Raw genomic sequence first — 27,463 nt, forward strand, 5'->3', positions numbered from 1 at the left:
TTTGAGAACTTTTATTCAGTTGCAGCGAGCAGAAAAACAAAGATAAAAAGCACTCAAATCTAGCCAACTCCATTGCCCGGAGAACTTTGCGCAAGCCCAGCTGTTTCATCCTTCCCTACATTAGGAGGCAAATACATCTGGCACAGCCCCGTGGCCTTAACACAGGACCAGAAATGTCCGACAACTTCTGACTTCTCCCCGCGGGGTTGTACATCTGCTGCTCACAGCACAACCCCTGGGGCTCTCAACCTCTCTGCTTCATTAGCTCTCTGTCCAGTTGTTTCCTAACAAGAAACAACTTGTCTTTATCTTGCTCTGTACAGTTTTAGCCCTATCCACATCCCAAACCACCCCTAAATGCTGAAATTCAAACAAAACAGTCATCTTTCCTTCATTGGTTCTCAGGGACAACTCTCCCAGGCCTGAGCTGTACAGAGCCCTGCCCAGGGCAGTTTATTCCTCGAAAAGGAAGCCCCCGCCAGCCACAAGAAGTGCCATAGCTCACTTTGCTCTCTGTAGCCTTCGACAAACGCTCTGCTTGCACGATGTCAGTGTGAGCCGTGCTCAGCCCACGCTCTGTGAACCACCCTGCAGGATGACACGGTCCTGGGCTGAAGGTTGTCTTTGCATGAAAGCCACAAATGCTTTCGGAGGCCAGGTAGTCTCAGCATCTCCCTCCCTCCCCAGACATTATATGCAAAATATTCCTCTTGCCGGACACCAACGATACTATTGCTCTGTTAAAAATCACTGAAGGCCCTGAAACAGAGAGGCTACAGAGGCCAGTCTAAAACAGCAGTCGTGACTGAAGAAGCCAACACATCCAGCTTCTCCCCTCGCTGTCTTCTTTATAGACCTCATTTGATACCTGTAAAATGGGATTCCTGAGGCTTTGTATTTGTTGCATCCTAATTCATCCACAAGTCGGTGTCTTTGTCTTAAGGAAGGAGGTTTCTTGGAGGTTAGCGGCACTTCAACAGACAGAGGCCTGAGCTGGTGTACAACCACCTCTCCTAACAGCAAGGATTGTGCAAGAGCACCCACTGTGATAAAAACAAAACAAAACACAACCAACCCCCTGTACACAGAATGATAAAACCCCCATGCACCGAGTGAGGAACGTGTTTCCAGTTCCCCTCTCCTCATGTCAGTGGACAAAACAAAACGTGATACAGAGACGTTTTTCCAAGCCATTAAAGAGCAATAAAACAGTACAACACCAGCACAAGAAAAACAGCCCGTTTCCCTGAAAGTAAAAGCAACATGCATCACAGGCACTGGGTGCATCTGAGAAGATGTCAGACTCAAGTTTTTCAAAGGATTAAACGCTTCTGAATTAAGAGTGACAGCATGGTCATGTTGTGCTGCTCCCCGCAGCCTTCCTCGGCAGCAGCTCCAGCTCTCCCCTCTTCTCACAGCTCCTTTCTCAGACTTGGGAGCCACTGGAAGTAGCCATGGGAAGTGGCCAAGCGCGTGGCAGCTGCCAGCACTGCAGACAGCGTGGTAGGAGGGACACAGAGTTTCCACGACGCCCCCTGGTCGGACAGCCCGCTGGCACTGCACGGGGCAAGTGCGAGACTCCCCGGAAGGTCTTTGGTCTTCATTTTCTCGTCATCTGCATAAGGAGGGAGACAAAAGAAAGATCCACACGGTAACTCTAGGGGCTCCAGCTTAGACTGGAAAACCCCTTTGCCTGGATGTTACCAAGGCATGGCGTGAGGATTTCCTACTACACACCTACTGAATGAGCCCTAAATACAGCACAACCCGAGAGGCTCTCTCCCTCTCCTCCCAGCGCTCTCCCCTATTTCCCCAGAGGTGGGAAAGCAGACATGAATTAAGTAGGTCCTATCTGGAGGACTGAGGCCTCCATTCCACACATCAAACAGCTCTGTTTCAAGGAATGAACAGGCACTACCTTGGGCATGTCAATTAATTTAGCTTGTAAATTGGGCAGCTTTCACGTGCGGTACGTAAATTCTTTCATTATTTTGAAAATGAAAGAACATCCCATCTTGGATCTTGTAAGTTTAAAAAAAAAAATGCTCTTCTCCATTACACTCAGGAGGAGAGCCTCTTGTTATGAAATGAACACAGGCTAATATATGGAGTGGAGAAGCAAAAACTTCACCATTAAAGGAAACAAAAGTCCAGGAAAGACAAAATTAACAGAGAGAAACAACCCTCAATTCATTTGTTCCCATGAAACACTCAGAAATCCATCCTGCTGCACAAAGTTCACACCAAAGCATTGCATCCAGCCATTTATTATTGCTGCTTCTCATCCCAAAGAAATGCCAACATTTCCATCTGGTCTAGCAAACAAACAGCACCAGTCCCAGGACACCTTACATCGACTGCAAGACTCACAGCACAATAAGAGATTGCTGAGCTTTCCTCTATCTTAATTTTTACTGACAAATCTATTCATACTGTTACGGTTGTCCAGCATAAACGGTGCTGCCATAAGTAGAACAGAAGGATGTAGAGCTTCATGAAGCTCAGTCTTGCTGGAAAATCCTTCTGTCTTATTAGGGTCATCTTGGCTCACGTCTGCTGGTTGCTTGGCATAGACGAAGGAGTTATAAAAGTCTTCCAGTGACTTGAAGACAACGGCAGGCTTTGAGGACTCTTCAAGAAGACGAGGTGTCTGCAAGTGTATAAAAAAAAACCCTCAGGAGAGGGCGTGATTAGTGCACACTTGGTTCATTAGCTGCCCTGATCTTTATTATCCCTCAGAGTGCATTAAGAAGTGGAATGTCAGCAACAGGATTATTTTTTTTTAAATTACAGTTACTCACAACCCTGGCCAAAGGGCAGCTCCTCCTGCACAACAAGCTGAAAAGAGTGACAGATTATTATGAGATACAAATCACCATGTCTTAACAAAGAACTACAGCTGGCTCATCTCTCAGCAGCCCCACGCAGAACAAGTGACAGCAATTACAGAGGGAGTTTCTCCATGGGAATGAAAACTGAATCAGAGGAAGTTCCCCTGCATTTTGAGTTAAAAATGCCAATTAAACTTCAGTTCCCGAGACGACCACCCATGTCTCTGTCACAAACTGGGAGTGGAGCCAGTGTTTCTATTACCGATTCAGCATGAAGGGGAAAAAATAGTGAAACAACAGACAAGCAAGAGTGCAATTCATTGTGCCCAAATGTAGCTGTTCAGAGATTAGGTTTCTCTTCTAGGTTTCTTCTGGTGTCAAGGCAGCAGAAGAAAGGCATCCACCTTCAGAAGAGGTGATTCATGATCCAGAGGTGCATCGTCCATTGGTGAGAGTGTTCAGAGGCTTAGCCCAGACCAAAGTTATTTTTATACAAGTAAATTTACACAGTTTAAATTGGCTGCTCACAAGGCAACTGTGAGAAGCGCACCAAGGTGCACTGGTGCACCAAGGAGAGCTACAAGGCTGGACAGCAGACATTTAGAGATGACAGGATAACAGCATAATAATTTGAATGACAGTCATCACTAGAGTTCAACTAACCAGCTACTCAGTTTGATATCATCAGCCCACTGAAACCTTTTACCTAACATGCAGTAAAAAACGTTAGAACAAGGAAAAGAAACAACGTTAGAAGATAATCATCTCCTCTTGCCACCCACACTGCCCTTGTGGGCGGACTGGCAGTATCAATGCCACTTCAGGGCAAACCAGGAGCATTCGTGGTCCAAGGGTGGACGACGCAAGTGTCTACTAGTACTGGAAAAAGACAGAGTGGATATAGTTCAGAAAGAGGCTATTTTCAAAAAAGACAGGACTCCCTAGAGAGGGCTGTGAAGGGCAGGAAATAAGTAAGGCAGTATCTATGCTTCCTACTGATTCCCACAGTTAACACCACCACCATTAAAAAGGAAAGCGTGAGCAGTGAAAACTGGAAATGGGGGAATACCACCTGGTGATGCTGCAAGTGCCGAAGTTCTACAGATGTCGAGAGATAAGGAGGATTCAGAGAAATGAAATCTTTGTTTGTCATCATAACCAGCTGACTGGAGCACTTTTTCCCCTAATATGTACACATCGGATTTAGTTTTCCATTCCACAGTCTTCCTTAAAAGATATTCTTGTCACTTTTTCTAAAGCACTTAACAGAGATTACAGCCAGGGACAGACAATGTGCCCATGACTTCTCTGATCCAGTGAGGAAATTCCTATGCTTCTGAACACACGTGGTTTGACACTTGCAGGGGAATGTTTAGGAGTGAAGACGGGCCAGGTTTGATCCATGAGGTGCCAAAACAGTCAGTCGTGCATTTCGCTGGCACGTCAAGGTATTGGGGAAGGTAGCATATAATCAATGACATCAGAAACAAGAGCAGAAGGCAAATGTACAGCTCTGAGCCATGCTAACAGCCAGTAGTTATTCATTGCTAGCCACTTTAAAAAACATTAAAGTAATCAAAGCATTATTCAAATAATCTAAAAGCTAAAACAACCTCCCCCTAACAGCGGCAGCTGAGAAAAACGCCCTTACCTTAACTACTGCCATAAGCTCTGTGGGAGTTTCATTTCTATCTTCCTGTACAAATTCAGGGTCTTGATCTGTTGTTCCTGCAACATTTACTTCATCTGGAAGTGGCTGCACATCTTCCCATCCCTCCTCAGTAGAGGAATGGCACTGCTACAGAGGAAGACAAAACAAGAAAAGGCACAGCCAGCGTGGGCAGAAGAAAGCAGGAAGCAAATCCACTGAAGTGCAGCTTACTGAGCAATCAGATGATGCCACTCTGACAGATTAACGGAGAGAAATGCAAAGGAGCTTTTTCTGCTCTGCTCAGAAGTTTTTAACATTTCTTTCTGGAGAAGTTTTGGCAACTTTGAGAAAGAACATGCAAAGAAAGGCAATAATGTGATCAAGGAACTAGCTGTCACCTTAACTTCTTTCCACAACCGCAAAATGTATTTCTTGAATAAAACTGTACTTTGAAAGGGACACTCCCAGTTATTGCAGCCTTCTGAGAAACCTCAACGTGGAGACGTGGCCCAGTCTAACAGAGCTGGTACAACAGTGTCCAACCATTTTGCATTTAAGGGGGGACTGGGGTGGGGGAAAGCATCAAGCTGTTAAGCCTGAGGCAGCGAACCTATGATTTGACAATGCCATGAGTTTCCCTGCAGTAAGGGTGGTTACAAGGAAACACTTGTTGAGGAGTGAGACGTGTCATACTAGACATCTTTCATTTCAGTTCAAACCACTGAGCAATTTTATAGTTGTCACTGATGATCAAAGACGACGAGGAATCATTTTGGGCAACTAAACAGAACAGTAGAGCAAAGAAAAAAGGCTTGCTTGCATGAAGACAGACCCAGAAGACCGCAATTTCTGGAGGAGGATTCTAGAGAGACCCTTGAAATAGGACAGGACAAAACTACAACGCTCGTGCATTCCTCTAGTCTCCAAGTTGCCAGCTATGCCTGCCATTTACACACGGTTACAGTTAACTAGTGAGCGTACACCCAGATTTTTCCAATAATACCCCCCCACCTCACAAAAACAAAACAAATAAAGAAACCAAGAACACAGTAAACTCAGATTTGCAGAGTTTTGATCACACTAATTTCTTCCAAAACTACAAATTACAACGTTGGCTTCGGACCTTCAGTTCAGATGATATATCAAGTTTTTGGCAGCAGAAGACCATTAATAATCAAGATATACAACTTACATACAGTTTCTCTAGCACAGAAACTTAAGTCTGCTAAAACAAAGTCTCAGTAGGACAACTACTTTACAACTCACTAGCATTACACGAGGCTTTTGCAACAATTTCAGAGAAACATCGTTAAAACCAGCTCTGGAACAGGCCCACTATTGAGCACTCTTCTGAGCACTTCAACAACTGACATTTCCTTGAAAGGTGCTTTGGCCACTGTAGCAAGGTATGTTGAGAAGAAAAAGAAAACCAAACACCACAATATAAACAACAGGGGAAAGCAGAGAGTCTCCTGCAGAGAAACGTTGTTTGTTTCTCACGGTACTACATTAGATTGCACTCAAGGCCTGGGTTTTACCACCTGCTTAACCACTTTGTCCATCAGGTTCTCTAGCTGTTAAATATCAAAGGGTTCTCCTTTTTAATATGCTCTCAAATCAAAGGTATCAAGCAGTATCCAGATCTCCATATCAATCATCCTTAAGAGTATTTTTTGAATAAAATCATAGGTGTGTACAACCCCAAAACACTCAGGATTGCAAATCATTTTAGAACAAACAAAACCCTTAATGCAAAGAATAACACTAGTTTTTCTGGTCTGTTCCCACATTTGAATGATACCCTTTGTTATTACACATCCTTTGCCAAACTCCAGAGAAACAGGAGAAAAGCACACCACTCCTTGGCTACGGGACGTGCATAACAGGGAAGTATTGAGCCAAACTGAGCTCAACTGATCTCAAGAATCAGGTACTGGTCCGAGTTCTTCCACGAGTCCATTCTCTCCCCCCAGGAGATCGCAGATGTCAGAGGAAACTTTGAGTAGACAGACTCTGTGGAGTCTGCAAATGGACCAGAGGACAAGGACCTAAGTGGCATTTCTGATCCATTTGTAATGTTTTTTTTTTTTTTTTTTTTTTTTTAAACACATCATGGTGGTTCTGGAAAACAAACTCCCTGAAAACCTGCATGATACTAATACAATACATGTCAACCAACCCCTGGAGCTGACTTCATCGAACGATGGCCATGCCCTAGCCAAATGCCCACCTGGTCACACAGCTCATCCCCGTCCAGCCTCGAGCTCGATGTTTCCTTGTCTGCATCCAGAGATTCCTGCTGCAAGCAAAGGTCTGGCTCCACCAGCTCAGCATCCTCCTGCTTAGCACTGGGTTGAGTATACAAGGCTGACAGATTCAGCTCCTTGAATCCCTAGTAACAAACAACCCCCCCCAACAGTAAAGAAAACTATGTTGTAACTACCACAACCACAAAAAAAATATATTAGAAATAATTTCTAATACATTTTAAAAAGCAGCACAGCAACCACAGGTTGGTGCCAACTTCTGGCAGAAATTGTCTTATTGCAAAAATCAACTAACCCTGCCCTCCAGCAACAAAATTACTCAGCAGTGCTCTGCTCCCCCCAAACTGGATATACTCATGCAAAAATACAATCACAGCATCCAATCCCGCATCTACTGACTAAACAATACAAGCAATCTAGGCTGTCAAGCCTGACTTTCTGCTGAGATCAAAAACCTTCCTAAAGGTTTTTAGGTCCACACAGTTCTTACCAAAACAGAGCTGAGACATTCAGGTAACAATAGAAAGGGGCCTAAATCACAAGTACTCCCTGCACTGGTTTACAACCTGAATGTCTGTCCAAGGTACAACGTGCAATCCACCAAGCTTACGCCACTCAACATCGTTCATTTCACTGGTAAAGGAAGATATTTTTAATCAAGACCATTTCTGTAATTCAGCCTCAAATCGTGGCTACCAAAACTTGCTGGAATTAGCAATGGGTCAGCAAGCAACTAACACATCTCTTAACAACCTCTCAATGCCATCAGAGTTTGGCCTTCTCCGTAGAACACCTACGGCTATTTTATTTCTCTCTATTACTTACAAAGAGTGTGTATCAGCTCTAGATGAATCTGCAGTGCTAACAAGCTCATGAACTTCACCAAAAAAAAAACAACATCTAACAGCAGATTAGAAAATTCTGAAGACAGGATAAATTTAATTTGTTTTGTAAAACCAGAGTATCTCTGTAGCATCAGGTTCCAACTTAACCAAAAGCACTCACCACCGAGTTAGACACTGTGGGAGGCAGCCACAACATGTAAGTTACAGCTTAAACTAAAGATCTTCCTGCAACAAGCACCCAGCTGACCCTCTCCTACCCTTCCTCTCAGCAGTGCACGTCTCCCTCCTGACCTGGGAAGGAATGTTCTCTCCGCAGACGTCTGCATATCCCCGGTCCCTCAAGACACAGTGAAAGTAGACATCCTCCTCAGAGGATGTGTCGCACAGGAAGAGATGCAAAATGCCATTCACGTATTCATCCACAATGCCCACAAGTAGCTTTGAGACACACAGCTCCTGGAATTGGAGAGTTGCTGCACTGGTCCACGTACCCTCAAGAAGAAACAAGAACACAAAGTTACTATAAAGAGACCAACATCTATCACCTGAGACTTTCCCTTACAGGCACTTGTCATAAAAGCAATTACACTCGGTCAGGCTAGGGACAAATACAGGAAAGTCAGGCAAACAAGCTTCCTAGTGCTGAACGAAATCAAACTACGCCAAAACCTGCAGTGCTAGTAACACTGGGAATGTCTTTTCACCCCAAGTATCTATTTTCAAACACAGTTCTGTGGCATTCACTAATGACTTTATCACAGATGTCAAAAATACCATTGTGTAGGGCTCTTTTGTATATCCTAGTGGTTTTGTTGTTGTTTTTGCTTTTTTTGGTAAATTCATTCTACCACAGGATTATGAAAGTTGACTATTAAAAGTTTTTAAGAAGCTGCTAAGCCTCAAAGCAATGAAAAATGTGAATCGTTAGCCCTCAAAAAAAACAACCAAACAAAACAAACAGTGGAAAGTTCTTTTAAAATATTTTTAAACCACAGAAGTTTCAACTCTGCTCACACTTTCCTTTGGAAAGATTGTGTTTCTCAGGCTTCTTGACCAAGAGTTTTCTCAGTGCAGGCTGGCTTTATTGATTGCACCAAACTAACTCACTTAAAGCTTGGTCACAGAAAAAAAAAAGATTAGAACAGGGCTGGAGGTACCAAGCATTCAGAAGGACCGTGAAGAACTACTGAAGGGGGAAGAAGTGAGTTGCTCAACAGTAGGTGTATATTTCTGAAATAATATAAGCAAGAATACTATGAACATAAGGAAGTCAGGGTGGAAGGGTGATCGCTTGCAGAGAGGCACAGTGATACTCCACTGAACATCACAGCAGAATTGTTTCTGTTAATATCACAAGGACATGAAAAAAATCCAAATATTTGCCCTTAACAGGTGAAAAAGTCAACCTCTACCTGATAGTTCTCATACATACGTCAGTAAACAAAACTGCACGTGAACACGCACCTCCACGGGTTTCACCCATGCCAAGGAACACGGGACAGCCTGAGCAGGGAGCTTCAAGTAGCACCACCTACAATATGAAACAGTCATGACCATTACAGCAAACAGAGCAAAAACAGGCAGGCAAGCAGAACTTAATCCTCTTGTGGGTTTTAAAATTAACTTTGGAATAGAGAGGTACTTATTGGATTTTCCACTTACGAATAAAAACCCTACAGTAGCTTTATATAACACTCCATACCCAGAGAACAGGAACAGTAGGAATAGCAGTAACAACTGGCCCCTTATACCTTCCCTTGCCCACCCATCTTCCCATCAAACCTTTATGGTTACAGAGTTATGCCTTTTGAACCAAAGAATGCCAATGGCTAGGGGCAAATGAGAGAAGAAAATGAGGAAAAGATACTAAATTGCAGAGGAGAACTGCCACCTCTAACAGCACAAGCACAGCCCACTTACACTGAGGACCATTCAGGAGGATGTTTACATCCATGACTGGAACCTAAAAAGGAGGATTAGGGAGCTTGCCTAAAGCGATGGAAAGTGCCTAAAGGCAAGGCTGAGTAAAGAAGGCAGAAACAGGAAAAGATTTACCCCCAAGTCACCAGGAGAGTGATGGACAAGGTTGACGAGCAAAGGGCATAGAGTGATATGAACTAAAGGGGTAAAAAAAAATAAGCAAAACACATCTTATGTTGGGTCACCTCAAGCATTAGTATGTAAATGAGTACCTACAAGGCACCACTATGGAATAAAAACCCCAGACCCTTTCTAGGAAGTCAGCATGCTGGGACATTTCTCTGAACAACAGCAGGCCAGTCAGCCTCACCTCAACCCCTTGGAAGGTAACAGAACAACTAGTCCCGGAAACCCGTTTTTGGGCACATGAACAGGCTGACTGGGAGCAGTCAGCACAAATTCACCGAGGGAAAGTCATGTTTGACCAGTGTGAACCCTTCTACAACTAAATGGTAAGTGACAGGAGAGCAGTGCCTATCATCTTAGGCTTCCATAAGGCTTTTATCACTATCTCCTGTAAGAGAGTTTCATAGAAAGGCTGATGAAAAATGGGCTTGACAAATACACAGTGAGATGGACTGAAAACTGACATAACATCTGGGCCCAGAGGACAGCGATCAGTGGCATCAAGGCCTGTCAGAGGCCTAGCACTAGTAACATATGCCAGGAGTTAATACCGCGTCCGATCCCATTCAACTCTTTCATTAATGATCTGGATGATGGGGCAGAGAATACTTTCAGCAAGTCTGCAGACGATGAACTGGCAGTAGCAGCTGACAGCTCAGGGGGCCATGCTGTCCTCCAGGGAACCTCAACAGGCCGTAGAAATGGGCTGACAGGAACCTTGTGAAGCTCGACAAGGGGAAGTGCAAAGTCCTGCTCATGGAGGAACAGGCCCACGCACCAGTAAGTGCTGGGGCCACCCAGCTGGATACCAGCCTGGCAGAGAAGGACCTGGGGATCCTGCAGGACACCAAGCGGAGCGTGAGCCAGCAACGTGCCCATGCCACAAAGAAGGTATCCTGGGCTGCATTAGGCAAAGCATTGCCAGGAGACCCAAGGGAGGTGTTCCTGCCCCTCTCTATTTAGGGCTAGTGAGGCCACACCAGAATTCTGTGTCTAGTTCTGGGCTCCCCAGTAGAAGAGAGAGAGAAATGGAGCTAGTGGAGAGAGTCCAGCAAAGGATCAGGAAGATGACGAAGGGACTGGAGCATCTCTCCTATGAGGAAAGGCTGAGAGAGCTGGGGCTGAACAGCCTGGAGAAGTGAGGGCTTGGGGAGGAGTTCATGAGCATGTACAAATAACTGATGGGAGAGTAAAGAAGATGGAGTCAAGCTCTTTTCAGTGGTGGCCAGTGACAGGACAATAGGCAACGGGCACAAACAGAAACACAGGAGGTTCCAACTGAACTAAAGGAAAAACATCTTTTTACAGTGAGGCTGAGTGAGCGCTGGAACAGGTTCCCTACAAGGTCTGTGGAATCTCTGTCCCTGGAAATACACAAAAGCCATCTGAACATGGTCCTGGGCAGCCTTCTCAAGGTAAGCCTGCTTGAGCCTGGGCCTTGGACAGGATGACCTCCAGAGGACCCTTCCAACCTCAACCATTCTGTGATCCTGTCAACCACGTTTCATTTACTTACTTGAGGAATCTCAGCCAAGACTTTCGGACAATGCCTACGTTTCCATAGTCTGGATAGAACACTTCCACTTCCTGGTCACTGACGACACGGTGGATGACAACCCGGTACCACCATTTCGAGATCATTACACAGCAAAGCTGTCCAGGCTGCACTGAAGACTCAGGCATGATATAACGATCAGAAACAAGTTTATTTGAATAACAGCGTCTGCAAAACATCATAATGAAAGACTGTGCTTGGTAGGATGCAGGAGATGAACAAGGAGAAATACAGAGTATTTCAGAAGAATCTTCATTTCTCAAAGTCCCAATGACACGAATTTTCAGGAGTTGTTTTAGTGGATGCTTTACATCTCTGTTCTGCTGAACTTAAACTGAAATGACAATAGGAAATTCAAACTCAAACTTTAACATTTGAGCGTTCTTCCTGGGGTCCAATGAAGAGTGAATTCATCAGAGGCTAAATACAGTCAGTCTAGTCATTAACTTTAAACATTACCTTGACCCATCACAGGTTTTTTTGTTTGTTTGTTTTTATAAACCAGTTTCTGGAGTATAGGCTACACGTACAGTATTTGCCTGCAGAGTCTGTAACTACACTTACGTGTGCCCCATGGACATAAGTGCTTACTTTGGCACACAATTAATAGAAATTGTAGCATGGTTGTGGTGGAACAGAATCCCAAATGCACAATGTAACTGACACAGTCACTGATGGGGTTTTGCTTTCAAATGTAGATAACGACAAAGGCCTCTTACCTGTTGCTTTTTGGTTAAATGTTAGAGATCAACGTAAAAGTCTTAACTGAGCTCATTAATAGTAGTAGCACGGACAATACAGAGGTAGAAAGGAAGACAAAAGTTCCCTCTCGTATTCTTTCCAGTCTTTTAAAGTTTAGAACTGTCTGGGACACAGCCACACAACTGTGAATTGTTATTAACCACATCATCTGCTTGCTAGCTAGTAGGAATGTATCAAACCAGCTGTGACCGTACCTGCCAGCGGGCTGCCCTGTCCCCTCAGCACGAACACACACACCCAACAGGCAGTAGTACTATCAAAAGGTTCGCACCTCATCTCCATCATCAGATGCTGCAGCTTATCAGATGTTTCCGTGCTGCAGATGCGGATGTAGAACTGGCTGGGAGAGACGATGAATTCCACAAAGACTCCCACCAAGCACCTTCTCTCAAGCGGTGGCAAACTGCAAAGGTTTCGGTCCTGAACAGCATCTGGAGGAATTTCTGGCATCACCATCATCTCGTCTAGCAGGGACTGCTCCAAATCCTGAGGCTACAAAGGGATAAGAAGGAAGTGGTACTAGGATGTCTCTTCATGCACTGCACACACATGAATGGCCTTTCCATTTAGGTTAAAAATACAGCTCTGCTTTCCTGGGAATTGCTGAGTATCAGCAAATCCCACCAAGCTGTGCAAGCTTGGATTAAAACTTCTGCTGCAATGGGAACGTTTTCACATTTTCACACTCACTCTCTTTCCCTTCCTTCCTTCTTCCCTCCCTCTAGAGGAAAGTAACAGTGGTGTATACCTTGCTTGTATTCCTACAAAGAATTAAGGAGAGGAACTGAAGTCATGTCCCCTATTTAGACAATGTTAAATGGCTACTGCTAAAAAAACCAATCAACAACTCTGTTGAATCTTATCCAAAGGATGCGATTTCTAAGCTCCAGGTCAATGAAAGTACATGACTGAGCCAGCAAAACTATTTGAAAATGATTCAAGCGACAGAAGGCACAACACATCTCATTTTCACACTAGAGCTACTTCCCAAGGGCAAAAACAAACAAAACCTACAAATTTTGTTCCTTTCTCACTCTGGACAAATTTGCTAGCACAGCTTACGCTTTTTGCATTATTCTTTAACTGTTGTGTGCTGAAAAGATTATTTCACTTGAACTAGTGTGGAGGGGAATCTTAATCGTACATATGCTACTTTCACTGCCTCAAGTGCTTTCTTTCAGGGCAATGAACAGCGTTCCTCCAATGATCAGAAGTCAAAACAATTTCGTTTTTACTCATAATGAATATGCTACAAGCTAACACTGCATTATACATCAGGCCATGTATGGGAAATGTGTCTTCCTGCAAACATACCGTCACCTATCTGCCTAATTCAACTGCAAATAGCGTTTGTAACAACACTTCTAAGTCTCTTCTAAGCATTTTTTCAAGGAGAGAGGAATCTTTGCTTCTGCAGACTGAGTCAGGGCTAATGCCCTTGAAATTTTTAATTAAAATTTTGAGTAAAACATTGAGTTAAACAGTGAGTTAACATTTTTAAATTAAAGAGTAGCTGAGGGAATTCTTGCCCGAGCAGCATAACCTCTAAAAAAAATCCACACTTCATGGAATTCCTCTAAGAAGTGCCCGTGAGCACTGGCATTTCTGAGGAACACTTTTGCTCCCAGAATGCTCTTATCACCCTGTTAAGGGCACACATGATCTTTATCATCTAGTTCACGCACTGGTAGCGACAACATTTTGGCAAGGACAGGAAACATGTACTTGAGAACAGGTTTGCAGAATAAGGAACAAAATCATAAAAAAGAAAACAAGACACTGTAAAAACAACACTTGCAGTATCTTGTGGTCTGCGAGACTGGCTAACTCCTTTCCCTAGGACAGACCGGCAGCTGCCACAGCGGTGTGAACGACACCCTTCCTTCTGCTCGGGGTGAGAAAAGCTGCTGAGAGCAGCAGCTCTATACACTTTCCCCTTCTTAAGGCCAAGTGGATTGACTCAGCCTGTGTCCCTCATTCGTCCCTTACAACACTTCCATTATTAGCTCCCCGTGACAGGATACCTGGATACCTTACAGCAGGGTAGGGACCAGGTCATTTCTTTCCCCTCTACCTTGCAGCACCCTGATGAACAAGCGTTCGTTGCACATACCAGCCAGCACATTCCAACTAGCTTTCCTCCCCTTCAGGGCCTTTCTAAAACAAAATAGCAAGCTCAGCGTTTCACGAGGAATACTAGCTGTACAAACATCTTTCAAGACTTATCCTGCTTCGGTCTTTAAACAGATTCCCAACATGATACAATGGAACAAAAACCTAACTTGAGGTCAAGGTTACCAGCACCCTTTTTTGCCCTTCAGGAAGAGCAGGCGGGCTTTGCTTGAATTAGGGGAATTGCTGGTGACTTCATCACACCAAACTAAGTTTCCGTAAAGGATCAGGGATGACTGCCGGAGGGCATGTTTTATGAACTGCCACACAAAGTAAAACTCGGTCCCAGGCTTCCAAGTTCACAATTGCACAAGACACCTAAGTCAGGAAGAATTCCTGGGACTCTTTCCTGCCAGCGCACTCCAATCCTCCAGTTGCATACAGCCACAAGATGAGTTTGACAGGTGGAATAACTCGGTGTAGGAGGATTTTCTGGAGAAAGGGAAGGCCTGAAGAGGCTCGGAAGACGACAAAAAAAAAAAACACAGAGGGGACAAACAAATTCACCTAAACAGGTTTGGCAAATTCAGAGAGTGAACTGTTCCTCTCCATTTCCTTGTAGGAAATGCACTGCTAAATTCAAAACCCTTGAAGTCCAATGAGGAAGAGCAGGAATGGCTACAACTTTAGACAGTGAACAAAGCGTTACTGGTTTCCTTCAGTAAGAGATTTAAGGCAAACAAAAAACCCCAAATCATGCACACCAGGCCCCCCCATTCAATCTACAGAGGAACAGGCACTCCCTGCTCCCAACCAAAGGCTGCCCCTAACCACCAGGACCAAGCCCATACCCTCAGCACGGGTCAGCTTCAGACACAGGTGTGCTGCTGTAACCACCCACACCTGCTAGAGCACACCTTCTTCTAAGCCTCCTTCTCTAGGGAAAAAAAAAACATGAGCAAGGTCCCTTTCAAACCACAGCATAAACTGGAAAAATACTTCATCCTTTCTGTGTCCCCACAGATAATGCTGTTTGGTCACTAGAGCAAGCCCGCAGGAATCAAAATCTCCAAAAACCATTGTCCAGCTCTCCTCTCTTACAGGCTAACACTGAACAAGACACAAACCCTGCCTACAGCAGGAGAGGAAGTTTCACAGAGCTGGTCTTCAGGTTACTAAAGCGCAATTACAGATGAATGCACCAAAAGGTATCACCACTTGTATCAGGGAGCAAGATGATGCTTAGCTCATCTTGGATGATCTGTGACAGATCTGGAGACCAGCGAAAGACCTAGGTTTGGATGGCATTTATAGCTACATGCCAGCCTAATGTGAGTCTTACCACCTCCAGACTCACCTAAAACAGATTCTAAAATTTTTGGAAGCAGCAGTGCCTCAACAAGACAATCTCAACAGAAACAAAATTAGTAGAAGAGCATCTATCATGGGATTAAGACACGAAGAAGCTACAGATGGCTTATCCAGCTGCTTACTTGTTTTAGGTGATCACCAAAATGTACTGCTTGTGTTTCCAGTGGCTCTGACTTTTCTTCTGCTGTCTGATGGAAGCTCTCTGTCTCACAGCTGGATTCCAAGGGAGGCATCTCAACTGCAGTGGCTGCAGCAAAGACAGTAACTTGTATGTTATTCTTTCTTGGACCGATGCAGAGCTACATATTAAGCAGAAAGACAAAACATCTGAAAATGAAAGAAAGCACACGTAGCATTTTCCTAATCTCTGGACCATTCACAGTCACCGCATTCATGTATATTCACTAGAGAGGCATCATTCACTGTATTAATGCATTTTAAAAGTAACTTCTGCTTGCAGGCATGCTAAGGGTTGAGCTAATTCCTAGAATGATGCAAAAATGAATTCTCCCCAGGCAAGTTGGGAATTTGGCCGGAACTGTATGGGATTTTCTGCCCTCCCTCATAGCTGTTATGGGAACACCGAGGACACCTGCAGTCTCTTCTGTGGAAAATCATAGCTGAGCCTTTCAGACTAACTGCTAGATTTTCAGCCTCAAAAAATGCATTGGAAAGGCTCTACTAGCCTGTGGAGCAGACATTCAAGAGATTCCTCTAGTTTTGTTATCTGTTGCCTGGAATGACTAGAAATTCACCCCATGTACACGCACAGAAAGCCCACATGCTGAAGCATCTCAGCATCCTTTCTTTCACCTGCCACCAAAAACCAGTAGCAACCTGTAGAAATCTTCCAGTTAAGCTCTCTGCTACTGAGACAACTCCCTTGTAACAACTACTTCTGCAGCACCCCACAGTCCTTCTGTACTAAGCTGTAGGGGAACCGTGACTACTACTGCAACTAGAAATGCAGCAACATCTACCTGAGACATGGTTGCTTGGCCATAGTGCTTATGAGAGCTACATGTTTCAAGTTAAATAACACAGCCTCACCTTGTGGCATCTTTTCCTGCTCTATCTCACTTGATGAGCTCTCCTTGAGGGTTAACAAGGAACCTCCTCTTGTCTGCTTAACCACAATGATATCCGATACGCTTCTGAGGACTTCAAACATGGAGAGAAACCCATACTGCGTGTACTGAAACGTCCGCCCAAAGCGTCTGGAGTATGCGTTATTGAAGTCCAAGAGCAGAAGTGGTGAGGAACTCAGCAGCTCCTGGAGCTCATTCTTCACTGCTGCTGGCAGGGCGGGAGTCCTGCCCCCTAGAGAGAAACTCCGCTGCTTCCTGAAGGCAGATGCACTTGCTTTCTTAGCAGCACTCCGTGCCTTACTGCTTATTCTCTGTTTGGCAATCAGTTTGGAAATCTCTTTGGTGGTCTCATCTGCAATAGCTACAACAGGGGAAAAAAAAAAAAAAGCTATCAGAACCACTAAAACAGTAAACCATTAAAAGCTCAAAATAGGCAAAGTGCTTTTTTCCACTTTTCTCTCCTTTCCACCCCCAGCTTTTTCAGAGACAGGTACCTCTTTCAAAAGCAATCACACTAAATCATGGCTGGCTTCCAGCATGACAAACGCTTCTCCTTTCCTTTTGCAAACTGGGCTGAATCAAATTTAACCAACAGTCATCTTGAACCTTCAACCCTTTAAATCCAGATCCAAGGTAGGGTGGTCAAAGACTTGTGTACAGGATCACAAGAGGAAAGGGCTGTGGGTATGGTTGGTAAAACAGTAAATAGCTTGCTGCCCCCCTCAGCAGAATCACAGTAAGACTTCACCATAGCCTAAGAGCATCAGGATGTTGATGGACTCAAGTGTCATTTTTGAAAGGGCCTACAAATGAAACAAGAAAACTAACGCAACCAAAAACCTAAGCTTCTCTGACCACTTTACAAAACTAAAAGGTGCTACCAGTGACACTTGAGAAAGAGCCATGTTTGTGCAGTGTTCTCCAAGTTCATCCTCAATTCTAACCCTCAGCTAGAGGCAAAAGTGTTGGAATCACACTATGAAGTGGGTTGGAAAGCACCTCTGGAGGCCACCTGGTCCAAGCTCCACAACTCAAAGCAGGACCGATAACAGACCTTTGCTCACCTTCTTCATCCACTGCTTTTTTGTACTCTGCCACTCAGCCAGGCAACAGCAAACAGCTGAAATGGAAGAGATCCGTGGACAGGGAGCCTGCAAAGCATCCCAGACAATGCCAAAACGTCTCGTTCAGCCCTCAGCATCAGCAGAATCAGGCAGTTATAGCCTGGTTTTGGCTGGGCTCCATGTGACAGAGTAGACACCCATCCAGGCGAGGCCTCCCTTGAGAGCAGCCCGGATGTTCCCCATGCCTTTTAACAGCCTTCTCTTGTTTTGTAGGGCTCTACAAAAATACCATTTCACTCCTCCCAATCAACTTTTTACACCTACAGCTATTTCCATAGCTCCTCTCCCAAAGCTAAGGAAAATGAGAAGTCTTCTTTAGTACAAACTAAGCTTCCCTCCCTTGGGGCCAGAAAAGGAAGTGTTTACAGCTTGCCCCAATATGCCTTACCCCTGATTTTGGTTCCTGCTGAAGCCTGTGTTTATGGGAAAAGTGAAGCTTAACAGTTCTGGTGCACCCACAAGAGACAAAACTGAATTAAGTGCAGAACGTAAGATGTACAAAAATTAGAAGCATACAGGGTTTTTCAAGAGGAAAGAGCAGAAAAACATTACAAAGTAGATTGAAATCTAGGAAAAACCACCAAAGATGAGAAACAAAACAGCTTTATGAGGAAGAGTAACAGAGATGGGACCCAGAGCTCTGGGAACGCATCCAGCAAACCCTCATTATCCTGGGGCATCGCCTCCTCCCAGCGCGCGGTGCCGAACAACCTGCGAGGAAAGGAAGCCTCACCTTTGAGGACAACGCTGCCTTTGCCATTGGGACAGACTCTGACAACTTTGGGCATTTCTGCCACCAGCTCCATGGTGGATCGGAAGCCCAGGTCGCGCACGGGGAGAGGCCTGCCGACCATGGCCGCGTACTCCCGCTCCAGCTGCTCCGGGCTCAAGCCCTGCTTGGCAGCCAACAGCAGCGACCTCACCTCCTTCTGCAGCACCTCCATGAGCCGCCCCTGCTCGCCCGTGTCTGCACTGGAAGGGGAGACGAAAACAAGCAGAGAACGACTCACACCACGGCGATAGAGGCAACCCAGAGGCAGGAAAGAGCCTTTTTCACCACCTCACAACAGCGGGGCGGCGAGGCGAGCTCCACCGCCCCCTTCCCCACTTCCCCCCTGCCCCCCTCACAGCGCCACGATGCCTCCGCCGCCTCGCCCCCACCGCGCCTGCGCGCTCCCCTTTCCGCCCTTCGGCGGCGCGAGGGCGGGGCCGCCCGGCGGCTGAGGGGCGGCGGCCGCCATTTTCTTCGGCGCCGCGCTGGGCTCGCATGAAGGCTGGGGCTGCTCCCTCAGCCTCCTCCAGGAGGAGCAGAGGGATCAGGTGCGCATGCTTTCTGACAGGAAAAGTCAGAGCCACGGACTACAAAGTTCCAATTTCTCGAAGGAAACAATATTTAAACCCTCATGACAATATTATTAAGGGTGGCCTTGCATGTTTTAGTCCCCTCTGAGAGGAGAATCTGTGGTGGAGTGCCTTTCCCAAGGCCAAAGCATTATAAACTGGGTTACAGTAGCTGTTTTCCCAAAGGTTGGAGGTTACTTGAGAAACCCGCTTGAGGATCTGGTTGATTTCCACACAGGGATATGTTTCAGGGTGACAGTGGGGACTAAAGATAGAGGTTTCAGGATAATAGTCTGCAAACCCACCTCAGCACATGCCCTCAAAGCACCTCCCTGGTCCTGAGGTATCATCCAAAAGTGCCCCACAGGGACTGAGGATTTAGGAGTCATTGGCTGAAAGAATGTCAGGCACAACCAGAAAGCTGCAGGTTTTTTTAAGATTTAAAGAGCATTGTGGAGCTTTTGGAAATAAATGGGCCAGAGTTAGCGCTGCCTGGCCAAAACCAGGCTTGAGACATTGTTCACTGTTACTTAAACCACCTGCACTTCCAGCAGCTGAAGACTGTCTCCACCTCTCTGAGTGTTAAACACAAAGTAAAACAAGTCTCTGGAACATCTCCAAAGCAAATGCAGGCAGTATGAATGTATTAATTACAGCCTATTTCCACCCAACTTTTCTCACCTTCCATTAGTGCTCTACATTCATCACTCCCCCAGTGACCTGCTGATGAGGCACGAAGCATGACAGAGCAGAGAAAGCGATGAGCTGGCGTTCCTGCCATCCCTGCTTCTAATATCCAGACTCTGGGCAGGCCAAAAGCCTCCAATAAGACAGGAATCTGTGAAAAAACAAGAGCAGCACCTCCCTGACTGTCTTCCTGCTCCCTCCAGCAGCTCCTCCGCATAACACATCTCCCTGCCAGAGGCCAAGTGGGAAGCCCTGAGCTCAGCACTGCCTGACTGACGAGGAAGTCACGGCTTTTATGTTCCAGCCTTGTCTTGCTGTAGTGTGATTTCCAGTCAGGTGCTGATTTCTTTAATACAGTCAGTGACATAGTGTGATCTATAGCACTTTAGAAGTGTTTCTTGCAAAGGTTTCCACAGATGCCACCACAGTCTGCGCAGTGTGGCAGCTCTTTCTCTGACAGAAAAAGCTCCTGTGTTTGTGCTGCCTCACTCCTGCTGTGGAAAACTATGGAGGCATTTTACACACAAACTTTTCTGGCAATTTAGAAAGATTTATTGAGACTATCCTAGCAATGACCTCCCTGCTTTTCACCCATTCTGGAAAGTTTGGGGCTGAACTGGGAACAGCTAGTTTATCTCCCTGCTAAAAGGTGTAGTGACCCAAGAGAAATTTTGCTGTCAATATCCCACCACTGTGACAGCCAGGTTTTTTAAGGAACAGACCTAATAGCATGAGACCCTATTCACCTAGCTGTTCTCAGTAACAGCACTTCCAAACACTCAGAGAAGCTGCAGATCTCACTAGTAAGGTTTTTTTTTGTTTTGTTTTGTTTTGTTTTTTTTTACCCTGGCATTTATTGTACTAGTCACTCTCCCCATCTGAGGTCTTCAGAGCCAAATATCTGCCAGTTACTTTTAGGTTGTTTTTCATCAACTTCGTAAAAACCATCTACTAAAAATCATGAGGGCTTGTGATCATATTTGATTTCCAAGGGCAGGAAGATACAAACAGAAAGTCCCCCTGGAGTCCACCTTGTCCAGGTCTAACTTTCCTTCCCATCTCCACAGCAGTGTGAGATGAGAGCAGAGCAGCTGGGAAACAGCTTGTTCACTTCACTGCCCATTATGTCTGACAAGCCTGTGATAAACTTGGAACAAGCCTCCTTGATCTGACACCTCCCCTTCTTTCCTCCCCTGCCTGGATTTCCTGCCTGCAGCAATAAATTCAAGCACAAATTCAACCTACTCCCACAGGAAGCTGCATGCTCCTTGATACAGAGAATCAGATGAGGATGGATAAGAGGTCTCGGAGCTCTTCCAGGGAGTCTCGTAAGAGAAACAGAGAGCCTCTGGCTACACAGAAGAAACGAGAGAAGAGGGAGAGCAGCAGAGAAGCCAACAAAGAAACAGGAGATGTAAAACAGGAGAAAACAAAGGAGATCAAGAGCATCGCAGGGACTGATGGTCGGGTGCACACATCCACGGTGGTGGACGTGGATGATGTGATATCTGATGAAGAAATGGAGGCAATGATGTTGCTGGACAGCGAGCGTCATGAAGAAGGTATGGCTTATAGAAGGGAAGGGACAGAACACTGTGTGGGTCACAGTGTGACTTTGCTTTCTGCACAGTGAGTGTTTTCATGCTCACCTTGCACGGATGTGTAGTTATCCTCAGGATGGATAGCCAGCCAGCCTCCCAGCCAACTTCTGCAGTCAGTACAGGAAGATCAGCACTGTCTAGCAAAGCAATGAACTTTGCAACTAGCAGTTACATCCCCAGAATCCATTTTGCTTCAGCTCACTAATCCCCAGTTCTATTCATGCTCATAATTTTCTTGCTTGCCCTTCTTTAGGTGGACACAGTTAGCTTTACAGCAGACTTCTTAGGGCCATGAACTCGTAGCTCCCTTCTAGATAACCCTCGAGAGCAGCTCCTCTTCTCTGAAATTGGACTAAAACTGTCTTCAGGATTTTTTGGATGCCCCTGATGGAGAGGGGTACTTACAGGCTGTGTGTGTTGAAAGCTAACTCTTATTTGCAATCCTTCTCTTTGTCATTAGCTTATCTTTCCAAATACGCTTCTGGGATCCCAGCTCAGCCAGCAAGTTGCCCATTCTGAGCCTTCCAACACTGCTTGGTAGCCACAGGTCTTCAAGCTGAAGAGCGCTCTCTAGTAAAGGCACTGTGGGGAAGCATGGCTCCATTTCTGCCAGTAATGCAGAGGCAAAATTTGTCAGTCTGTCCTGGCAGCTCTTGGCCCCCTGAGACAGGGACTGTTTTTTAAACACAGAACCAGAGAGCGCCAAATGGTTCACACATGCCAGGTCTAGGCAAAGGACAACACTGACATTTATCTGTGCAGGCAGTTGCCAGGCCATCAGTATTTTGGGAACTGTCCTCTCCTAACACAGCCATGTTGGATTTGATTTCTCCCTAGGTATAAAGTCACCAGGTCTCGGCATCTGCGAGTGGCTTCTGACTATCTTGTCTTTCCTGTTCGTCGTAATGACCTTCCCCATTTCTGTCTGGTTCTGCATGAAGGTGAGAACAGGCACAGTGCCTCTTTACTTATGTGGTATTCAGTGTCTGGTGTGGATGTACCCCACTGGTACATATTGGCACAAAGCTTTGGCTTAAGTTCCTTTTTTTAAAAAAATTGTTCACTTTTAAATGTAACCTTCAGCCTACCCAGTTCAGAGATGGCTGCGTTGCAGCAGCGGGGTAAATAGGTTTTGCATTACAAATTTAGAGAGATTGATCTCCCAGTTAATAGCAGATTTCCCCTCTTCCTCCAGTTTTCTCAGATTTATAGCATGGCAACAAGTAGACATATTTTTATTACTGCTTCTCAGGAAATGGAAAATTTCAGCTCAGGGTGTTCAAGTTCAGCCAGCCTATAAGGAAGCAGAATGCTGGCCTCATCCTGGGAAATCCTGGGATGCTCTAGCATGGGCTGACTGCTCCTACCAAATCTCAGGCTACTCCTCCACTGCTTGTGCATGAGCCGACCAGCAGTTTTGGGCCAGGCTCTCCGCTGGGGTAAAGGGACTTAGTGACAGGAGACTCCACCAGCTCTCAGCCTGCTGAAACCCTCCCTTTGCAGGGCTTTACCAGAGCACAGGTCTTCCTACACAGAGACCGTTGCTTCTTTTGCCTGTCCTTTGCCTTCCCTTGCAGCCTAGCTTTTGTCTCCCTCTGCAGGTAGTGCGGGAGTACGAGAGAGCCATCGTTTTCCGCCTTGGGCGTCTCCTTCCTGGCAGAGCCAGAGGGCCTGGTAAGATGCTCATTGAGCTGCCCCCAGCCATGTCACTCCTCTAAATCATGCTTTACCAAAGCTCACTTGCTGTGCCCTCCAAGCAGGTACAGCCGGACAGTAGACAGTATGTCTTTGGTCCTTCTTCTAGGGTTCAGTAGTTTCTAACAGCTTTTCCCAATACAGAAGCAGCCTCACAACTGGAGCCCATACATATATTGTTGTTCTTTTGTAGTTCTGCATGCTGACCCTTCCCCAGCTCCCCAGAGTAGGGGAGGCAATTTCTGTGGTTCTGATGATCACCAGCTGTCTTTCTTTTCCTCCACAGGCCTTTTCTTTTTTCTCCCCTGCCTGGACACGTATCACAAGGTGGACCTCCGCCTGAAAACCCTAGAGATCCCCTTCCACCAGGTATGACTGCCACCCCTTCTCTGTTAATTCTTGCATCTCTTTATCATTGTGACAGTTCCAATTTTGCGTTGATATTAAGAAAGTGATGACTTAAGATAGTGATCGTGGAGCCAGGTCACGAAGGACCAATCCATTGGCCATAAGGTTCTGCTTAGCACTGATAGTGCTTCGGATCTCACTGCAGATCTTACACCAGGCCTTCTTTGCAAAGCCCTAGCTCCTGGAATCCAGTGAGGGATAAGTCCCCTTTGCCTCCCTGCTGCTATGCTTCCAGCCTTTATGGCTGCATGGAAAAGTTTGAAGAAGTGTCTCAAAGTAACCCTAACACTTCAGAAAACGGAAAGCCAAAAATTCACCATAGTATTTGTCTTATGTTTTAAAACCACTGCGTTACAAATTTAGAGATTCAATCCCATTCAATTTGACAAGCTTTAGTGGTAATATATGCCAATAGGAAGTGGCTGGGCAAAAGCTATTGGACCTATTTTTTTTTTAACCCACCACACTGAGGGGTACATACAGCAGGGACAGAAGCACAGACTTTACAGTCTTACAGGGGTGTTCCTCAATGAGGCTACTCTGCTCCTGTACAAGCCTGAGAAGGAGAAAGGGCTGAATCCTTGCCGCTAACCCTGGAAGCTGCAACCTCCCTAGCCACAGTCCCCCAGGTTAAAGCCCTAATAGCCCCTCTTTTCCTTCTAGGACCTGTTCTCCGTGCTGCTGCCTTTATCTAGTACCCATGGTGTACAGCAAATCCTTCTGGTGATGGTACTGAGCAGCACTGAGCACACACCACGGAACAGGACTGGACTAGGCAGCAGTGGGCAGGGAATCACAGAGTGGGACGTTCACCTGCTCACGGTCCCTAACTCAGCAACCAAACTGAGGAGGCAGACACAGTGATGCTCTGCAGGGAACTGAGATCTGGAGGTTACATAGTTTCCCCAAGGTCAGAAAGTAGTAGAGGTGGAAACGACAAAGATTTCACCATCCAGCTAGTCTCCCTCGTTCCCAGAGTCATGCGCTTTTCTCTGCTACCTTAAAGTTGTCAGAACCAGCTCCATCTCCCCTAACATCTTTTTAGGTGGTGACTAAAGACATGGTTACCTTGGAGATAGATGCCGTCTGCTACTACCGTTTGGAGAATGCCTCTCTTCTCCTCACCACCCTGACCAGCATCTCCAGTGCCATCCAGCTGCTGGTGCAGACCACCACGAAGCGCCTCCTGGCACATCGAGCCTTCTCTGAACTTCTCTTGGAGAGAAAGAGCATCAGCCAGGAGATAAAGGTGCTTCAGCAGGGGGGGGAGAGGGCAGAGAAAGGGCTGAATTCAGGCTCCACTAGGAAGCTCGGAGCATGATCAGTCCTCGTAAATCACAGACATCATTTTCCAGAAGGGTGTAATAACAATGTGTCTCCTTCACAGAAAAATGGGAGTTTTTAAAAATTATTTTTATTTTAAAAATCATTTTAGGGGAAGAATTTACAGAGTGGGTCCCACAGGCACGTGTGTGTAGTAGCAAACATTACGGTGTGAGGAGCGAGAAGGAACCTTTTGATCACCTTCATCAGTGCTTTGCAGTATCCGAGCTTCAGTACTTACCCCAGAGAGGAAATGCTCATGGGAACTGTCTTCTGCTGCCTCAGTGAGATGCCGTAAACTCTGAATACAGGGGATCTCCAGCAGCAGTTCTCTGTGGCCATGCCACACAGACATGATGGTACCAGTCAGGAGCTGAGTGTTTCCTATGGAACTGATTTGCTTCCACACAGAAAGGACTAGTTAAATCCTGCTAAAACCCCAGGGCAAATACAAATCAGAAGTGAGGGAAATAATTTTATTTCTGAGGGTCCTCATGCAATAGCACACACAATCTAATGAATGTCTTGAATTAACACCCCTGCACTAACTCCCTTTGAGGAGTCTGGACAAGGGCCACTGTTCTCCCTGTGCTCAGAAATATCCTCCTCTTCACAGGTGGCTTTGGACGCGGTCACAGGCCTCTGGGGCATCAAAGTGGAGAGAACAGAAATGTAGGTAGGAAATGCTGGTGGAAGAGGCTTCCCTGGCCTTTTGCAAGTACCCATCTTGCCCTGCTCACCTTTCTTCTTTGGCTCTGGCTCTTTCCCTGCAGCCATTCTGCAGCGGGGAGGGCCTCACCTGTCACCTTTCTGTTCTCCCTTCCCCTTGCAGCCTCTGCCTCATGTAAAACTTCCATGTGCAAAGATGGTGCTTGCTCCTGCACTGACAGGCAGGGCAGGATCCATAGCTAGGATCTCACCACCGCTTCACCGCTGCTGCAGGCAGAATTTGCACCCAGTTCTGGTAGCCCAAGTGTCACAGCAAGCACCAAGCTTCTAGATCAAAGGCCTCAGGGTCTTAGCACTGGTTGGGATTCCAGCCTGAAACTTTAAAAACCAGACTGGAAAATTGGGATGGGAACGGAGGTAGGAGGCTAAAGAGAGACAGCCAAAGAGGGACACCCAGGGAACAAAGGATGCTGGTGAACAGCTCTGCAGGGGCTGATAGATGACATCCCAAGCCCCCGACTGGCTGTCCGGGGCTGCCAGGTGAGCCTAGAGCCCAGCTCATCCCTGTCCCTTACCACCACAGCAACAACGTGCAGCTGCCTGCTGAAGTCCGGCAGTCCTTGGCCGTGGAAGCAGAGGCGCAGAGGCAGGCCAAAGTGCGGGTAAGCCAACCCTGAAGATCTCTTAACTCCTTCCAAAGCATCCCTCCTTCCTTTCCCATACCTGGTTTGAGGCCAATGGAACATGCCACACTAGGGTACAGCTTGGGGAAGGTCTGTTCAAGATCTCTAGATCCCGTTCAAGAGCTATGTCTAGCAACGGGAGCTGGAGCAAGAGTGTGGGCCCGCCCAGTGGAGTCCCAGATCTGGTACCTAGCCTATGGGTAGGACAGAAAGAGACACAAGAGATCTGGGGTTATCCCTGGCCCACAATGCTTGTAGGAATCTCCTCCTCCTCGGTGTTTCCTTCTCCCTCAGGGACCCAGCCAAGTTGTCCCCATTCTCATGTGCCCCTCATTCTCATGTACCCCTCACCTTCCTCAGCCCAGCCTGGCTTCCATCCCTTGCACTAAGCTGCTCAAGAGTCTGGGTAAGGTTGGTGTCCAGCACCCCTCCCACAAGCTTAGCCTGTGGGCTGTCCTCTCCCATGCTTTTGCAGGATGGGTATGTCCAGTTTTGAGTACCAGTGGGCCTAGTAGTGCACATAGCTTTGGTAAAAACAAGTTAGACACAAGATTACAAACTCCTGGGAGCATGATCTTTAGACAGCAGGAATGTTACAATCACATGGACCCTGGGAGTTTCACAGTGGTGACCTCCCTCTGTAATAAACAGTCCGTGCCCCCTTTGTTCCCCCCTCACAAAAATCTTTATTTAGGTGATTGCTGCTGAGGGGGAAAAGGCTGCTTCTGAGTCCCTGCGCATGGCAGCTGAGATCCTGTCGAGTGCCCCTGCTGCTGCTCAGCTCCGTTACCTTCATGCCCTGCACTCCCTTGCTGCAGAGAAACCTGCTGCCTTCATCTTGCCCCTGCCTTTGGACCCCATGAATCTGATCTCTCCAGCTACCCACAGCCCTCCAGGAGTGAGCGGCCTCACCACAGACACCACAAAACTCCCAGAAGGTGTGAAAGACAAGAAGGACTCACCCATGCTCTAAGAGTTGTCCCAGAAAAGGTTGCCACAGCCCATGGTCAATCCTGCTCGGAGAGGAGCAAGAAGGCTGATCTACGGGCAGCCTACCAGCAGGTACTGGCCTGGAGGCAGGAGGGGAGGCAGCCAGACCTGTAATATAAAGTAGATTGTACATGGAAGAAGCTTCTGCTTGTTTTGGGAAGGGAAAAATATGGAGCACGAGGAGCAGGGCTGATGCCTGTGTGAGCAGGGGATTGAGGGAAGAGGGTTGTCATCCCTTCCCTTTCACCTGACACCCTAAGGCCTGACCCCTGGGGCCCGGTCCCTCCTGCTGTGTTTAAACACCCCCATCCCCAGACTGACGACCGGTCTCTCACGACATTAGTTATAGGGAAT

The 27,463-nt window shown here is 46.4% G+C and overlaps 2 protein-coding genes across 5 annotated transcripts; one reads left to right on the plus strand and one right to left on the minus strand.

The window, feature by feature from the left end:
- TDRD5 (tudor domain containing 5) lies at window positions 1–18,996 on the minus strand. 3 transcript variants are annotated; one of them, XM_083845846.1, is made up of 12 exons: window positions 18,841–18,996; window positions 18,636–18,684; window positions 16,551–16,949; window positions 15,623–15,747; window positions 12,289–12,509; window positions 11,217–11,423; window positions 9,059–9,125; window positions 7,886–8,086; window positions 6,713–6,874; window positions 4,483–4,629; window positions 2,434–2,650; window positions 1–1,615 (listed from the first exon to the last, which is right to left on the minus strand). In XM_083845846.1, the coding sequence occupies exons 1-12, from the start codon at window positions 18,979–18,981 to the stop codon at window positions 1,413–1,415; spliced, it is 2,139 nt and encodes a 712-aa protein (XP_083701972.1). In that variant the 5' UTR covers window positions 18,982–18,996; the 3' UTR covers window positions 1–1,412. The 3 variants fall into 3 exon arrangements, with proteins under 3 accessions (XP_083701972.1, XP_083701971.1, XP_083701970.1); XM_083845845.1 differs by having other exon boundaries at window positions 4,483–4,626; window positions 18,446–18,684; window positions 18,841–18,968; XM_083845844.1 differs by having other exon boundaries at window positions 18,446–18,684; window positions 18,841–18,968.
- On the plus strand, window positions 18,985–27,246 carry NPHS2 (NPHS2 stomatin family member, podocin). Of its 2 annotated transcripts, XM_083845855.1 has the most exons (9): window positions 18,985–19,032; window positions 19,745–21,302; window positions 22,179–22,282; window positions 22,943–23,015; window positions 23,323–23,405; window positions 24,490–24,693; window positions 25,384–25,439; window positions 26,020–26,098; window positions 26,814–27,246. In XM_083845855.1, exons 2-9 carry the CDS (start codon window positions 21,002–21,004, stop codon window positions 27,090–27,092), a joined length of 1,179 nt encoding a protein of 392 aa, XP_083701981.1. In that variant the 5' UTR covers window positions 18,985–19,032; window positions 19,745–21,001; the 3' UTR covers window positions 27,093–27,246. The 2 variants fall into 2 exon arrangements, with proteins under 2 accessions (XP_083701981.1, XP_083701980.1); XM_083845854.1 differs by lacking the exon at window positions 18,985–19,032 and having other exon boundaries at window positions 19,143–21,302.
- Window positions 27,247–27,463: the final 217 nt, after the last annotated feature.

Source organism: Anser anser (assembly GCF_964211835.1).
Source record: "Anser anser genome assembly, chromosome: 8".
In the NCBI taxonomy this organism is placed as follows: Eukaryota; Metazoa; Chordata; class Aves; order Anseriformes; family Anatidae; genus Anser; species Anser anser.